Source organism: Macaca fascicularis, chromosome 12 (assembly GCF_037993035.2).
Source record: "Macaca fascicularis isolate 582-1 chromosome 12, T2T-MFA8v1.1".
Lineage (NCBI taxonomy): Eukaryota > Metazoa > Chordata > Mammalia > Primates > Cercopithecidae > Macaca > Macaca fascicularis.
Genome location: NC_088386.1, coordinates 39,035,708 through 39,053,918, shown reverse-complemented (window position 1 = coordinate 39,053,918; position 18,211 = coordinate 39,035,708). Strand labels below are relative to the sequence as shown.

The window sequence follows — 18,211 nt, the reverse complement described above, 5'->3', positions numbered from 1 at the left end:
ATGGAATCAAAACTTATACATCTTTGTAGGGCCAGTGCCCAGCCTATGGCTTGCCACATGCTAGGTCCTCAATACGTGTTTGCAAAATAAAAACAAATAACAAATATTAAATGAATAACAAAATTGCCCATAAAGTAGAACACAAACTCCTAAGCCTGGGATTGTGCAAAACACTTGCCACAGACACTTCCTCTCATTGAACTCTTTACATTTCATCTAAGGCACTGTTCCTCAGGCTTTCCTACGATTGTGTACCTCAGATGTCTCACCCATTTTTACACAAGTCCAAGGCTCTAATTCAAGGCTCAGTTTAAAGACTATAAAATGATAAGAGCATTAATCTTTCCCACACTTTTCCATGTGTAATTTCCCCAAATTTGTGACCTAAATACCCCTTAAAGCATTTGACATCTGATATATTACACCGTAGTTTTTGTGCATTTATCTTCCTTACTCACTTTCTGGGGACCTTGCTTTATGTAGCTTTGTATCCTCTCAGAATACAGTGGCTCAGAGAATACAAGTCAGTAGGCAATATGAATAACCATCACACCTGTAGCATAAAGAAATGCAAGCATAGCTTTTCACCCTCATCATTGGATAATGCCTGAAAAAGTTATAGTCACAGTCTAGGCACATAGAGTGTTCAAAATGCTAACTGTATTTTAATGCAATGTCATAAAAAATCCCATCATACATTATCTGTTTTGCAATTTTCAGAATGTGTTCTCTGCAGTCAGGTGAAGGACTGGTATGCAATACTAAGTACAATTGGGAGTAGAGTATAACCATTAATAGCTATTGTTTGCTACGCTACTTGCTTTTTATAAAACATTACCAGTCCTGAGAAGTATTAGCTGGAGAGCGTGAAGAAAGAAAATTTCATCATCTTGCCCAAATTCACAAAACAAGTAAGTAGCGAGCCAAATCTACTTTAAAATTTGGTAATCTTTATGGTTCTGCAATACTCTGTTTTCCTGAATAAGTAAAATACTTACAGTTCTTTTAAATAGCCCAGGAAGAGTCTTGGTTGCCCTGTCTTTCACTACAACCTATGACTTCCCATCATATACACCCAAGCACAAAAAGGAAAATATTTTTTTTCATGTATTTAATTATTTCAAGTGTGCTTTATACACTCAAACATTATATAAAACTAATACAGTTATTGTGCTGTAGTATCTCTTTCTCCCAAGAATGAACTACATGTTTTCTTAGATGTTCTTTGCGTCTAGGATTCTAGGCTAGTCATAATGGGGGCAAAAGGCTGGGACAAAAGACTAACCCTTCCCCAGCAGAGTCTTCCTAGACCACTCCAAACATGCAGATAGTATGCCAAGCTGGTTAGCGCGGACTCCCTCTAGTAGATCTCTGATCGATGTCCATGGTCCTGGTCAGCAAATGAAACTGAAGCTCAACATACACATTCAAGGCAGCTTCTCAGAGAGTTGCATCTGGGAGGCCAGAAAGAATCCATACACAGGGCTGTGCACAGTGGCTCACGCCTGTAATCCCAGCACTTTGGGAAGCTGACGTGCGCAGATCACTAGAGGTCAAGAGTTCGAGCCCAGCCTGGCCAACATGGTGAAACCCCATCTCTACTAAAAATACAAAAATTAACCAGGCATGGTGGTGGGTGCCTATAGTCCCAGTTATCCAGGAGACTGAGGCAGGAGAATTGCTTGAACCTGGGAGATGGAGGTTGCAGTGAGCCGAGATCGTGCCATTGCACTCCAGCCTGGGCAACAACGATGAAACTCCATCTCAAAACAAAACAACAACAACAACAACAAACAATCCACACACAGAAACTTCCTCTAGGCTCTGGGGTATTCATGCTGTAATAACTGATTGTAGGAACAGATGGCTTTGGGTTATCACAGGGAAGTGCTTTCCACTAAGACTTGATCCCAAAGTCTTTTCTTTTTTTTTTCTTTTTCTTTTTTTTTTTTTTTTTGAGATGCAGTTTTACTCTTATCACCTAGGCTGAAGTGCAATGGTGAAATCTTGGCTCACTGTAACCTCTGCCTCCCAGGTTCAAGTGATTCTCCTGCCTCAGCCTCCTGAGTAGCTGGGATTATAGCCACCTGCCACCACACTCAGCTAATTTTTGTTTTTGTTTTTTTAGTGGAGATGGGGTTTCACCGTGTTGGCTAGGCTGGTCTCAAACCCCTGACCTCAGGTGATCCACTCGTCTCGGCCTCCCAAAGTGCTGGGATTATTGGTGTGAGCCACCGCGCCCCGGCCGAACCCAAAGTCTTTTACTACCATTCCTAGAATTCCTCAAATTCTCATGTCTTGTGTCCCCAAACATTCTCCAATGGACTATTTACTCTCTACCTTCTGTCCTGGATGAAGTAAGGCTGTGGTGCCAACTTTACCCACTATTCGCCTCCTGCCCAGTCAATACCTTTGAGGCCACAGCTCCCTGGCAAAAGCTTCTGCTTCCCATCCTGCCCTTCATGCTGTAGTAGAGACACCTAGGCAGAGGCCTCGCCTGTGGAAAACTCTAGTCAGCTGCTACACTGTGTAGTCACATTTGGAATATTTATATTCCTATACTGCATAGCCACCTTTGGAATCCTTTCTCCATATCACTGTGGCATCTCAAGTTGAACTTAACCTCACATGTAGATCTTGTTGTCTCTCTTCATGTGTTTAGTAGTATATTTCTAACCAATGCTATTTTTCTTCAAGATTATTCACTCATACTACAAATATATGATCTTTCTGACTAAAGAGACATGCATGCAAGTGTGTACATGAATATAGGAAACTGATGCTAGAGAATCGGAGGTATCTGACATCATTTGGAATTCTGTTTTTAACGACATGAGGATCTAACCTCGCTTTTCTTTCTAAAATGTTTATGATATCTTCTTTAACTGGTAATTATGTGAACAGATTTATAACTAAAGCAGCTTCTCACTTCCTCTTTTGAGATTATTTCTTAAAAGGCATTGAATGAGGTCCAGTCAAATTCTTTATATAATATCAAATGGTCTCCTATGCTAATTACTTTTTTAAGATGCAAACATTGTAACATGCTCATTGTAACGTTGTAAAGACCTCAATGCATTTAAAATGTGAAGTCACAAAAGATGTAAACATCGTATTTCACTGTTCAGGAAATGAATGAATGTATGAGGTGGTACAAATTATGAGGGAGTCCAAGGAAGCAATGGCTTTTCTGAAATTTAGAGTATTTGGAATCTCACCATATTAAGATATCCTCAAGATATCATTTTTATACCATCAGCTTATTTCTCAGCCTCTTGTTATGTGAAAGATTCCTTCACTGTGAGGTTAACCGAGGCCAGGCCTCTTCCAGCTCCATCTTTTCTTTCCTCCGATGAATCTGAGTTCCAAGTTCAAAGGGACATGTTAGGAGTGTTATATTCAAGTTAATGACCTTCGCATACGTTTAACTTGGATGACATCTCTTCTAAAATCTCCCTCCTGTCTCATAGGGATAGATTTTTAAAAGTCATTACAAAATTGGAGCTGAACAATTGTTGAAAAAGAATGAAATTTCTCTCTTTTGCTCTACATATCTAAAGGAATTATATCTTGTGAAAATGTCAATCTTTGTAGCAGTTTCTTAGATGGCTATCTGCATAAGCTGTCTATCACAACAAAAGCATGATTCAATGGCTGTATGCTTCATGAAGGCAACTTGAGTTTGGCAATTTTAAGATGTGGTCCAGGTATACACATTATAATTTTGGGCAAAATTTGAGCAGTAAATATGTAACACATTTTCTTGTAAACATTGACCAGGATATTTGTGGCTTATTTTGTTTTAAAGTCAGAGCATCCCTCATAATTTGATTTTCTTACATCTGAACATACATATCACTATTCACTAATGTTACTGTCAAATGTACCTGAATCTTTTATTCCACAAATTGTAATTAACATAAGGTAAATATTTGCTATATATATAGGGACATACTAGCTAGGCACGATGATTCAGTTTTTTAAAAATGAATATATGAAATGAGTACATACTATATGGCCTTATATTTTGTCAACAAATCTCACCTTAATGCCTTACTGTAGATTGATCTTTATCAAACTTTATATAGCTTTTAATCAGTTAGCTATATAAAGTTCTTCTAATATTTCCCGACGGAATATCAAAGGTAAAATACTAAGAGACGTTTGAAAACGGAAAGGAGCTAGGTCACAATACTGCATAGTGAGGACACCTAACTCTTAGAAAGATACTAAGTTGAAGAAGAGCTGTATTATAAACAGATATTTCTTTTTTATAAACTTCTTTACATTTCCCTTAATTCTTTTCTTTACTGTGCTTTTTTCCTTAAGCTACTATTAAATGGTGAAAATAAGTTTTCATAAAGCCTGCTTCATATAAGTATTGCTGATTTAAGGAGGGGGAGAAAAGTTTTTTTATTTCTCTTTTGTATTCTTTTTCTCCATGTGACAAGAAAGTATTCAGAACATCTTTTTAAATAATGAAAATAATAATAACTGTTCCTAGGAGAATAAGAAAGCAAAGGAGAGGCTTTGTTTGACTTATCTGTGATAAGGCACTTTGGAGCTTTGGTTTTTATGAGTTGAAGAAAGAGATGTACACAACACTCTAACCCTTCTATTATGACAGTTTATACTTCCTACACAGCTTACTTAACTTAAATGCCTAGGAAATAGACACAATTATCACCTTATGGAATGCTACTTAACTTTAAATGTTCCCTGTAGAATAGAAACCCACTTCATCAAAATTTATCTCAGTTTCTCAGGAATTATTTCTCCTCTAGGCTCCTGAATATTCCTGAGCACTTTTAAAATTTAACTCAAGGTTGCTTAGAAGTAACTACAATACAAAAGGAAAGAAAAAATTCCCACACTACTGAAGGCTGTTCACAAGTGTTTCTATGAAAGAGCTGTGTCCTATGCCCATGTACTCTTTAATCATTCACTCTTTCAGCTGTTATCAATTTAAAACCAATGAAACTCCCACACTGAGTCCATTTGAGCAGTCAATTTTAATATCTCGAGGCATCTGTAGTTATTCTGAATTGGCTGCAAAAGCAGAACTAACAAGTTAAGCTCTAACCATAAGTCGACATCAGGCTGGTAAACCATACATCAAACACAGACAGTTAGTCAATACTCCAGTATGAAAAACCAACTAGCATTTTTAAGAAGAGCAATATATTCATAATATGTTTGGCAGTCTGGTTTGCATTTCTTCCATGATGGCTGTGCATTTAACGTTTTAGTCAACAGGGTGGTTCTCAAGCTGGCAAAAAAAGCAAATTTGAGGGAAAACTGGTCAGTCTTCCGATCTGTGGGTAATATTTTTTAATGAGAATAAAAGGGATGGGGGAATGAGCCTTTTGTGAATAAGAATCTAGAAAGTGTCTTAAATGGCTGCGTTTTATAAGAAAACTCTTTCCACCATATGTTCTGGATCTTTGAGCACAGTGCCTACTTCAAATATTATGGCATTGTCAGGCCATGTGTCTCAATTTTGTGTTTGAAAAATCTGGTTGCTAGAAATACCTCTTTCCCTCCCAGAAATGACTCTGCGACAGGGTTGTTGCCTCCCATTGAGAGAAGAAGACAATGAAGAAGGAGTATTCAAACAAGATCAAGGCAGTCATCACTTCAATCAAATTGTTTCCAAATTTTGGGGGGTGGGAGCTCTGGGTGAAGGGGAATGAAGGGTGTTTATGACATATAGCTGCCTATTCCCAGAACTCTTTTATGGACTTTTATTTTATCTTCAAAAAGAAAAGACATATTAAAGGGAAATATCTAAGGAGGAGCAATGCTACATAAAGTTTATGTTTTCAGATCTGTTGCCCCAGAAAAGGCTTTGATGAAACACACTTACAGCAATATAGTCAATTTCAAAGAAAAACTGGGAGATATACCTCTCCCTGTTGCAATTTCACTAATACTGACAGACCACCAATTATGACTATCCAAATTCTGATATGGCCTCTTGTCTCCCTCCCATAGAAAAGAATAGAAAATGCAGGAATAGCACTTTTACAACATGGAGTTAGTTTTCCTGATGACTCAGTTTTACAGAGGCCAAGTTAATTTTTGTTATCACTAATCAGGTGGCATAACAAGTCCGAAGGGAGATGCTTTTAATATTGGACAAAATTTGGGCCCCTGAAATCAAATAATGCAAGTTTTTTTTTTGAATCTTGGAAATTTATGAAATGTTGTTGATTTATAATAGACATGAATTTGGAGAAAACAGATTTGTAGGCCAAACTGTCAGTGATGCTAAAGGAAATAAAAGAGCACTCTCTTAATCTTAGGATATGTCAAAATGAATTGTGGATATTAATATTTCCTTTGCTCGTAGCAGTCTAACACATCTGCTGAATGGGGTCCCTAATGAGGGTATTCGAGTTGTGAGAGCTCTGACATGTATTATCTTTAGAGACACCCTCAACGTACACACCATGTGAACTCTTAAATCCCATTCATATCTTAAGTGAGGAAGAAGTGAGACCTCTTTTCTTGAATACCATGGAAAGTTCAACTTGTCTCACTATATAAGAAGCATGCATTCATGCATTTGCTCAAATAATCAGTCTCCAGGTCAGGATGAAACTCTGCTTTCTTCTCCCTCAATTATCCACCTCGCCACACAATGAAATCACCATGTAGTACTTAGTGTGAGCAGTAGAATTATACAAATGACAGAGGCAACAGCAGCATCAGGCACTGACTTTGGATACTGCTCGTAGGTCTATGGAGGCCCTGAAAAGCTAACAAGAACCAAGTTGAAGAATCTTCCACTGCTTGTGAAGCTGGCTTTAGGAGTCAGGAGGGAACTATGCCATACGAGAACACCTGCTGGAGAACAGCAGGGTATCAATAATAAATGCTAACCTTTAAAAAGGGGATTCTTTGAATACTGACAAGGGCCCTGCATCTTTTTCTTCTCATCAGGTGGTTTCACAGAGGAAAGATTTAGGATGTGATTAGAGGATTGAAACAGTCATGGGCCATCTCTCCAGAGGGCAGCAGACTTCTGACACAAGGAGGAAATACCACCTTAGCCTGACTTTTGGTCGTCTCCAACTAGCTGAGGTATGCTTTCGAGAGCACATCAACTTTGATGCAATGTTGGGGTGCAAAGGGAGGTTTTGTATCTGTTTTACAATTTAGACACACACACAAGATTTGAGTTAGAGCACGGAGTATGCTTAAAACATGGCATAGAGTCATAAGATGAAACAAAGCCTGCCTCCACTTGTTACTGCTTCCTTTTTGGTGTGTATGATCTACTTCTTCCTGTTTTATGGAAACTTGTCAGTCCTCAAACTGGAAGGTTCAAATACAATATTTCAAACCGGCACCAGATTCATGTAACCCTATAGGGCATGCCAGAATTCTGGGCAATCTTTTAAGGATACATAGTCCACAGAATGAATAAAACCAGCATCTGCTGCCAGGGCAAAATTTAGTATGGTTTTTAGGGGTCATTGGCTAAAAACAAAATGCCATTACGCTGGCTTTGAGTCAATTGGGTTTTATTCATTTTATACTCCCAGCATTACGCATAAATATTACTAGGCATTGGGTCAGTTTCATGGCTAAAGCCTGGTATTATCTGGCATTTTCCTTTACTTGATAAAAGGGAAACATCTCGAGGACTTGACCTAATGTGAAAGAAATGTAATTTAAAGGAAGAAAAAGGAGAATTATTATCATTGTTGTTTGCTAACACATATAGTGAGTTACATACCAGAAATTTACTGGTAAAACCATTTTGTAGATTTAAAAAATCAAGTGTATGTAAGTCACCATCTCAAATATTACATTCTCACTAAAATCTGTACAAAAAGATCTGTCCCCATAAGAAAATAAATTCTTCAACCACAGGGAAACCAATTTATCATTCTGGCTCATTCTTTTTCCCCTTACCTAATTTGCTCCCATTTCTGGACCTCATTTTCTCTAGTTTGCTCCAAAGCTATTCTGCTTTTAATATCTCACAAGACCTGGATTGTTTCCTACGTGCATAACAGGCTTTTAAAATACATGGGTTTAACCTGCTACCCAGGTGCACCCTTTTTGCAACATTTCTCCATCTCTCATGGTGACCTGCATCTTATTATTGAACAAAAGCTAACTATGTGGTACTGTATTACCAACACATTTGCTCCCAAGAGCCTTTAAATAACAGAAACTGCCTGAGAACTATAAATGCAAAGGAACCAGGAAGCTTGTAGGCCAAGATAAAGAAGATTAAGGTTGGCTATTAATTTTGGCTAATATTAAATCATGACACAGCTCACATGTAAAGATCACAGTTCAATTTTGAGCCATAAAGAAGTTTTTTAAAAAAGAAGATTTACAAGATATTTTTAAGCACATTAGTGCATATTGTGGAAGTTGTGAGAGTATTTCAGGCCCAAGCAATGATAGACCCATGCCCTAGTATATAAATTCAAGTATAATTATTCTCAGACGAACACTGATAAAGTGGCAAAGTTGGAGCATGTCTCTACCCAAAGCTATATTACAGTGTTGCTCATATACATTTTGCTTAAATTAACAGTGTGACAATTATGTTACTCTGTCATATATCCGTTCTAACAAATTACTTAAAAAACACTTTTCTCTTAACTCAATGATTTTGCTATTCATAAACATGACTGTTAAGTCCAGGGCTGATAGCTTGTATTTGCAATTTGAATGGCAAATCTTTTTTTCTCAACATAATTGACATATTTTTAAAAGAACTATAATTTTTCAAAGACATTGTTTTCTTTTATGGCAGACACCTTAAACAATCAGTTATGTCTGTGTGAGTAATTACTTAAATGCCCCAGCAGTTGCATGGCACTATGTAAGTAAGTGTAGTTAGCAAAGAAAAATGAACTCATGCCCATTTATGTCTAAAGAGCATCATGATTAAAATTACCAAAAAGAGAAATATAAGCCAAGCCCAAGTTATCAGTGTACGTTTCTTGAAGTAAGTGAATTACTGCTGCCTTTCCTAGATGCTTGCCTCGAATGATTTCTCAAGCTTTAAACAAATACTTAACAGAATGGTTTCCTAGGGCCGTCTTGGTCATAGTTTACTCTGTGCACCTTAATAAGGAAGAGGAAAAAGGAGAAAGAAAGAAAGATAAAAATAAGAAAGGCAAGATTAAATTAAGGAAAGAAGAAAGGAAGAAACAAGAAAGGAAGAAACAAAAAAGGAAGGGAGAAAACAGTTGTGGGATGGCCAAGAAAAGCTGAGCACCATTTTCCCATTTATCATTTCATTTAAACTTTCAGTGTAAATTTTGTAAAGAAGAAAGCCAATAACCAGATATTAAGTTAATAGCTGGTAAATCACAGAATCCAGCTTCAAACCTGGCTTGGTCAAATTCCAAAGCTCCTATACTTTCAAATAATCTGAGATATTTTCTCCTCATTTTTCTTAATTGTAAAATGGAGTTGAAAAATTGACTATCAGCAATAAGATTGATTCCGTTTACCAAGAGAATATAAAGCATTCTGTATCCTTTGAAAATATGTGGTATTTGAGGTATGGGATAGGGTGGGATGCACTGGCAGACCACCCTAAGGCAAAACCATGTCATTGTCCAGGTCTACCCATGAATTCAGAACTCTAGCCAGTCTCTATAGAGACTCATTCTTTAATAAGAGTGGACAACCATTGCCCATCAGATATTTGGGCAAAGTCACTAATTTGATGTAAATAGAATGAATCAAATAAAGGAAAGAAAAGGACCTTGGATGAAATCGATCATTTAAAGACCAGAAGAGAACAGTTTAAAATAAAAAATAAACACAAAACTCCAAAACAAAAACAAATTCTAATCTATGTCCTCAGATAGCTTTTAAAAAAATATCTACTTTTCCTACTTATTTAATTATCAAATATTTATTGAGTTATATGTGCGATCCTCACTATTGTATAGGAGTAGAATGGTCAACACAGTTTTTGCTTTCATGGTATGTGAGAAATGAGATGTGCAAAAAAAGAAGAATGGGAAACAAATCTAGAACATTGAAAACATTAAAATAATGTAATTATTTTATGTAATTATATAATTATGTAAATAATGTAAATTAAAATAATGTAAATATTGGGGAACAAAACTGAGAATTATTTCAAAATTTGAGAGAAGATAACACTGAATGAAACCATCAATTCAGATGATCTAATGATCACATAAAAAATATCTCAGAATAGGAAACAGAGAAAACAGGTGGGAGGAATGTATCAATGTAATAACAAAAATTAAAAAAAAAATCCACCACTGAAAAAAGAATCATAATTCTTAAAATTAAGGGCCAAGCAGAATAAAATTTAAAAATGCTGTCCACTATATACATTATCTGGATTCCAGAATCTCAAAATAAAGACCAAAACCCCCCAAAGATTTTGAGAGAGAGAAATTTGAAGTAACAATGATACAAGTGAAAGAATTTTAAGAGGGGAATCTGCAACTCAGTGTTGGACAGACAATGGAATTTTATACCCAACTAAGCTACTGATTGAGTGTGTAGGCATACTGAAGGTATTTTTTAGACAGTTGAGGACTCCAAATGGGTTGAGGACTCCAACTGCTAAATGGGTTCACAGAAACTGTTACAGAGTAATAGAAGGGAAGGCAAGGGATCCAGAAGACAGTGGATCCAACACAGAGGAGCAATGGAAGGAAATCACAGGGCAATCAGCTGGAGAGCAACCAGTGCAAATTAGAGAAAGAGGCTGAAAGGACTTTAGAAGAAGATATTCAGGGAAAAAAGCAAGCAGTGGCAGACTAGAATACACAGACAGTTTGAGACAATAAAAGCACATAATGACATAAAGGCCCAAAAAGCAAAAAAAAAAAAAAAAAAAAAAAAAAAAAAAAAAAAAAAAAGGAAACTCTGGGTAGGGGGCAGGAAATTCAAAATGGAAAAATGAATCAAACTAAAAGCATGACTATAAGAAATGATAGAGCATAAGGTTTGAAAGCAAGAACAGTATAACTGGAGTGGCCCATAATTCACAGCATGCAACCCATGGATATGTTCATCCAATCTGGCATATAACTTGGCCAAAGATTTGATAGTACTTACATGACTAAAATAAAGCTGATTATTGTTTTATTTCCACCATTTAGTTCAAAAATATGAAAAAAACCATGGAGGTAATGTGAAACAGCATAAAACTGTTACTATATCCCTCGAATGTAAAAGATAGGAGAGTTTTTTTCACAATAATCAGGGGCCTTACCCCTTGAGGGTCACAGGAGTCATGATATTATAAGTACAGGAAAGGAAGTCTATGTGGTGCTGCAGTAAACAACCTTATGCAAGCATAATAGTATGAATGTTGATTAATTGATTGATTTTTTTTTTTTTTTTTTCTTGAGACAGAGTCTCGCTCTGTCACCCAGGCTGGAGTGCAGTGGCGCAACCTTGGCTCACTGCAAGCTCCGCCTCCTGGGTTCACACCATTCTCCTGCCTCAGCCTCCCGAGCAGCTGGGACTACAGGCGCCCGCCACCTTGCCCGGCTAATTTTTTGTGTTTTTAGTAGAGACAGGGTTTCACCATGTTATCCAGGATGGTCTTGATCTCCTGACCTCGTGATCTGCCTGCCTCTGCCTCCCAAAGTGCTGGGATTACAGGCGTGAGCCACCGCGCCCGAACGATTGATTTTTAAGAAAGGAAGCCTCACTCTGTCACCCAGGCTGGAGTGCAGTGATGTGATCATAGCTCACTATAGCCTTGACCTCTTGGGCTCAAGCAATCCTTCCTCCTCAGTCTCCTGTGCAGCTGGGACTGTAGACATACATCACCATGCCTGGCTAACTTTTTTCACTTTTTGTAAAGAGACAGGGTCTCGTTATCTTGCCCAGGCTCATCTCGAACCCTGACCTCAGGCAGTCCTCTTTTGGCCTCTCAAAATGTTTGGACTACAGGCATGAGCCATCCATACTCGGCCATTTTATTTTTTTATTTTTAGCTTTTAAAATTTCACTATAAATAAGCCATACTTATAAAACCAAGTAAAATAAAATAAGTTTGTATGACTTAGAAGTAGAAGAGAAGAGGCAGAGGAGATGAGAGGAGAAGTTGGTTCTAAATTCTTCATCTTACCAATGGAGGCTTAGCGCTCAATTTTCTAGGGTTAACGAAACGTAAGTAGAGATGTAGGCATCTTGCAAGTTGTGGAGAAAGCTAATGGAGACTGTAGGATGAGCTTATTTGACCATAAGTATCCGGCGAGGAGAACAACCAAGTAGGGCCGGGCGCAGTGGCTCATGCCTATAATTGTAGCGCTTTGGGAGGCCAAAGTGGGCGGATTGCCTGAGGTCAGGAGTTCGAGACCAGTCTGGGCAACACGGTGAAACCCTGTCTCTACTAAAATACAAAAAGTTAGCCGGGTGTGGCGGTGTGCACCTGTAGTCCCAGCTACTCAGGAAGCTGAGGCAAGAGAATTGCTTGTACCTGCAAGGCAGGGGTTGCAGGGAGCTGAGACTACGCCACAGCACTCCAGCCTGGGTGACAGAGTGAGAATCCATCTCCAAAAAAAAAAAAAAAAACAAAAAAACAAAAACAAAAAAACAAGACGAGGCTTGGTGTAGTTGAGTAACATTCACGCCTATTGCAGCAGAAACCTAAAGTACTGTCTGAGACTGATAAAGTAAGATATTACAACACTGAAGATAAGAAGGACATTGACAAAAAACAGACCAACTTTCACCCTAAATAACAAGGATGTAAGTATGGACCCAATCACCAGAACTATAAATAGAAGCTGTTCAAAGTGGTACCCCTTAGGGATCAAAACTAAGATGAGGCCGGAAAGCACTTCTCCTTATCATAAATCCCTGAGGTGTGCTATTTATTCTTCAAGCAGATTTTATAACATACTGATTCAAAAACAAGTAGTATGATACCAATTTCAGTTTCTACTAATGTCATCCAGTATGGCTTTGTCCTTATTATTATGAATGAAACTACTTTCTAAACACTAAACATTTCTAAATTCTCTCTGATGCTATTATTTTGACATAAGAGCATACTAATTGCTCCTGAAAAGCCAAACAATTGTTATCTTCTCTAAAAACTGTATTACCTAATCTTGGATGTCAATACTGTTATTTGAAAGATTACATAAGGCAGTTTGGCTAAAACTAAAGAACTGTTACTTCAGTTCCAAAAGCAGGACAAGGAGATTTACAAACACACCTACCACCTCAAAATGGACCCTTTTGCCTATAATTTATGTATTAAATGGATTCAAGTTTTGTTCCCAATGAGATGCTCAATGTTAGTAAACTCATATATTTAAAAAGGGCTCACCATTCGTTGACAAACTTGAATGCCCTTGGAGAACTTTTCCAAAGCTACCAATGCAATGGTACAGTGTTTGCTAACCCACCTGAGCTATTAAGATTTCTTTTCATTGAGCAATCACTCAGAATTTTTTTCTGGCCTACTTTTTTTGACATCATAATATGTTCTTCTCTTTAGTCATATTAAAGAAATTAGAAAATACAGGGCCAGGTATGGTTGCTCATGCCTATAATTCCAGCACTTTCGGAGGCCAAGGCAGGCAGATCATTTGAGGTCAGGAGTTCAAGACCAGCCTGGCCAACGTGGCAAAACCCCATCTCTATTAAAAAAAAATTAAAAAAAAAAATAGTAGGGCATGGTGGTGCACACCTGTGATCCCAGCTACTCAGAAGCTGAAGCACGAGAATCACTAGAACCTGGCATGTAGAGGTTGCAGTGAGCCAAGCTCATGCCACTACACTCCAGCCTGGGCAACAGAGTGAGACTCTGTCTCAAATAATAATAATAATAAAGTAGAAAATACAGCACCATCAAGTGACTGCTTCCCAGTCTAAGTTCTATCTAATGAAACCACATATTGGTCACAACTCCGTGAGTCCAAAGAACAAGTTTTGAAGAAACGGCTTGTGAGTGAATTTAGATTGTATGATATTGGGGTAATTCTCTTTTCACATTAAGTGCTTTGTGGACGTGACTCTGATGGGCGTTATAGGGTCAATAAAATATTAACCCTTCCTGCCCCCATCGTGGTGCTCAATAAAGGCTGGTTGAATTCAAAGCCCAGCCTCCTCAACCTACTGGTGAATGACATGAAAGAGTTAACGCTTTGAAAATTGACATGGCCCTGCAGAATCCCTCCCAGATTTCAGGAAGCACAATTGTAAAGCCCAAACTGCCAAGCACAGCTTTCCTAAACCTTAGTAATGGAGGCCTTTTGTGCAGATATGGAAGATTAGATAGTTTATAAGTATGATATAGATTCTGTGGCCAAATGAGCTGCAGAACAATTCTAAAGCCATTATTCCTCTTTCTAAATAATTCTTCCCTTTGAAAGAGTTAAGTCATTTTGCTTGGAAAAATTAACCATGTAACCATTAATCATTAATTTTATGTAATTTTTCTTAACTGATTAAAAATACTGATTTTATTGTTTTTCTAAGTCTTTGCCTTAAGTGTAAGAAAAAAAATGGACTAAAGTACTAAGTGTGACTAGCCAGATATTTTTAAAAATTGGTTTAATGCCTTTTACTGAGTTGGGAAAAAAAAAAAAAAAACTTAGTAAAAGCCTTAGAAAAGTTCATAGCTAAAACTGAAAGAAGCCCAAGAAGTGACTATATTTGCATAACTTGATCTGTACTTGGAAAAAAATTCCACTGAAGACAACAGTGGAAGCTTATCAAATCAGAATTTTACATAGATTTTTCCATAGCCCTACTAAAGAATACTGACTCATTGGTCAGTTATGGTGAAAATTTAATGGAGCGCTAAGAAATGCATGAATCAGAGTGTGTTTAGCGGTTCCATTGCTTCAGTATGAAAACTACATTAGGCATCCAGCTTCCCTAACGCTTTCTGAGACCAATTCTAGAGCACTGTAGTAATTAATTCTTCAGCATTTCATGTGGAGCCAGATCCTGCCACTGAATTAAAACCCCTTTTATTTTGCCCCGGTCATGAAAAACTCAGACATTATGTAAAATTAGGATTATTGACTGCTTAGCTGGTTTTATATTTTTCAAGATGACAGTTAACCTGCAACTGAATCTTTTCTAAGAAAACGATCTTCTATAGGATGAATTCTAAGGCAGAACTGAAGGTACTAGTAATACTACTTAGTGAAGTTGAATCTGTAGAGGGTTAATTACTGTCTACAACTCAGAAAAGTATTATACATCAGAGAGTAAAAGTCTGAGGCAAGTCTGATTTAAAGCAGGGTCCTAGTTTTACTCCTAAATCCTAAGAAGTTCATATTCTATTAGTAATGTGTATGCTTTTGCTTCATGAAATTTCACCTTCTACAATTGGTTCAAAGTGCCAGCTAATTTTTCAGATATGTTCCCTGTTTCAAAACAGACTGAAACTGATAGATTGCACAGTTATAAATTATTTAAATGCTTATCTTTTAAAGTAATGCTGAAAAAATTAAGATCTGCTTTGCCCTCTTCATGAGAAATGATTGCTTATTAAATCGCCTCTCGATTTCTATAAAGATTAGCCAGCCTTTCAGGTTTCCTCTCAGCGTTACGCGTTTCTTTTCACCCAATTTCAAATTCTTTCTTATACTACATTTTCAAAAAGTACACATAAGCTAGAAAATTTGAAAAATACAGAGAATAACGAACTTCATGCGTATGTTTTCTTGTTTTAAAAAAATCTATTTAGCCTTTATATTCTATAAGGTAATTTCCAGTTATAGAAATATACTAATCACTGGTTCTATCTATCCATCCATCCTTTCATCTGACACACTAACAGTGATAACAATAATGAATAATAATCATATTAATAAGCAGAGGGCATTCATAAAATATTTACTTTTGTTTCAGAAACTCTGTTGAATGCTTTACATAGGCTATGTCATTTATTCCTCTCAATGATGTATATAAATATCCCCATTTAACAAATGAGAAAGCTGAGGCACAGAGGAGATCATAACTTGATCAATGTCAAAATGAGTGACTGGCAATCCAATTAGTTTAATGCCAGAGACCATGATTTTCTACTCTGGTGGCAATCATCTATTCTTACAATCATCTATTCTACCCTTTACATATATTTGTAAAACTACCTAGTTATTTCAGTTTGGATTGAGCTTTTGGACTGCCAGCTCTCAATATCCATACATCTTCATGACACTAGTTTGTCTTAGACATTCTTCCTAGCACTAACTTCAGACTATGACTAGGGTGATCAGATAACTTTTTAACCAAATCAGGACATTTCTGATAGTGAAAAGGGCTAGGTTGGTAAGTGTGCTGGTTCATACTTACTAAGTCCCAGGTGTGAACTGGAACCACCCAGGCACAGGAGTACATGGAATCATTCTAACAGGCCACTAGGATATCCTTTCTCTGTTCCTAGTGCAGAACATAGGTCCTCTGAGGGCAAAACCAGGTATATAGTTCAATGGCCCCATGATACCTCCTTTATTTTTTCAGGATATGTTTTCTGGACAATTATTTTTCTTCTTTGTTATAGAGTAGAAAATTTAATAAGCAACCTAAGAAGAATAAAATATTCTAATATTCCTTTAGAGCTGATTAGCTATGAACACAGAGGTACATTCATTTATCACAGTTATAGTACAAGTATAAAATGACCTGTACCTTTAATAAGTCCTTTTTCTTGCAGAGTTTTCAGGGAAGGTCTTCGGGTAATAAACTTCTTTAATCTGCTTTTAACTCGATTTTTGTCGCTTGTATCGGAAGCACTATGATGCAGTCTGAACACTGAAGATTTAAAAAAAATCAGAGGCTTTCAGTAAATTTCTCCTTTATGATTATTACTTTATGCAAATCTGACTAGAAAACAGTAGTTATGAAACAACTACCTGAATTAATATCTCGGGCTCTTCTGTCTAGAACAAGCCATGTGAGTAAAATTTGCCCACATGAAAGTATTAGTCCTGTTGCAGCATGAATGTACAATGAGAATGGGATTAGTTCCATATATTCACAATTTATTTTCACTTTCATTTCCTTATATTTAACGTAACCTTTACATGGATAATTCCATGTGTTTATACACAAAATTATGGTCAGAGTAAGGGAAAAATTCATCTAAGCTACAGGAGACAACTCTTTAGCATTGCCGATTTCAATTAAACAGGATTATATACTATCCCTAGCTTATGTAGGCATTTCTGAAGGTCCTGCTTGCTTGAATAACTTTGTCAATCTTCTTTTCTATATTAACCTGAAGTGATTTATTTTTCTGAAGCAGATATTTCTTACTCTCCTTATTGATGTATAATTACTACCAGTTCTAGGTGAAATTCAGAAACATAATTTGCCTCAAACTTTTTCCATGTCTTCATTAGTCCCCTCTCCTCTGCTTCCTATTCTCAGATTTATCTTCAAAGTCAGGTGTGTAAAATTCATTCCTGAACAAATATTTGCTGAATGTCTAATAATCAGGCTCCATGCTAAAGGCTGTGAATTCAGGGATGAATATCATACATAAGGTCCTCCCACCCCAGCCTCCCAAGTAGCTGGGACTACTGGCTACACCTGACTAATTTTTTGGTTTTATTTATTTATTTATTTATTTATTTATTTATTTATTTATTTATTTTTCCTGGTGGAAATGGGATCGCACTTTGTTGCTCAGGCTGGTCTCTAACTCCTGGGCTAAAGTGAGCTGCTCACTTCAGCCTCCCAAAATGCCAGGATTACAGGTGTGAGCCACTGCACCTGGCCCAAGGTGTCTTATTATTAGTTACAGATAGTAATTTGTTGTGCCTGTAGATAAGATACATATCTTAACTGAACGCTCCACTGCCTTCATTCAACTGTTGACATAATGTGAGGGTTTGGGGTACTTTATTAAGTATTCTTTTTAATAAATGTAGACATGCTTCTGAAAATCTATCTGGTCCAGGGAGAGAGAAACCTCCCTATAACTGGCAAAGTAAGGCAATTTTTGCATCCTCCTTTCCCTGCCTTTGACTACAAAGCAGACTCAAACTTGAGTTAGTAAAATGGAGAATTAAAGTGAAGTTCAAGACTGAGAATGACAGAAAAAGAAAAATATCGTGCTCATCTTCTAGCTGGGAGAAGGGTGGAATTTTATTTTTCAATCAAAGTTTGGATCATCACATGAGACTAGGTGCTGTAAATTACTAAACTGAGACAATTCTTGCCACTTGAAAATCTGTAATACTTTATATTACTTTAAAGT

At 37.0% G+C, this 18,211-nt stretch overlaps 1 protein-coding gene across 5 annotated transcripts in view; it reads right to left on the bottom strand.

Moving 5' to 3' along the window:
• ARHGAP15 (Rho GTPase activating protein 15) overlaps positions 1-18,211 on the bottom strand; it is a 629,485-nt gene that overhangs the window by 251,454 nt on the left and 359,820 nt on the right. For 4 of the 5 annotated variants that reach the window (XM_005573073.5, XM_005573075.5, XM_074008983.1 and 1 more), the window contains one exon: positions 16,639-16,761. The exons of the other annotated variant lie outside the window; for it this stretch is intronic. In XM_005573073.5, the coding sequence (XP_005573130.1) occupies positions 16,639-16,761 (123 nt within the window). The remainder of the gene's footprint in view (positions 1-16,638; positions 16,762-18,211) is intronic. 5 annotated transcript variants of the gene reach the window in all.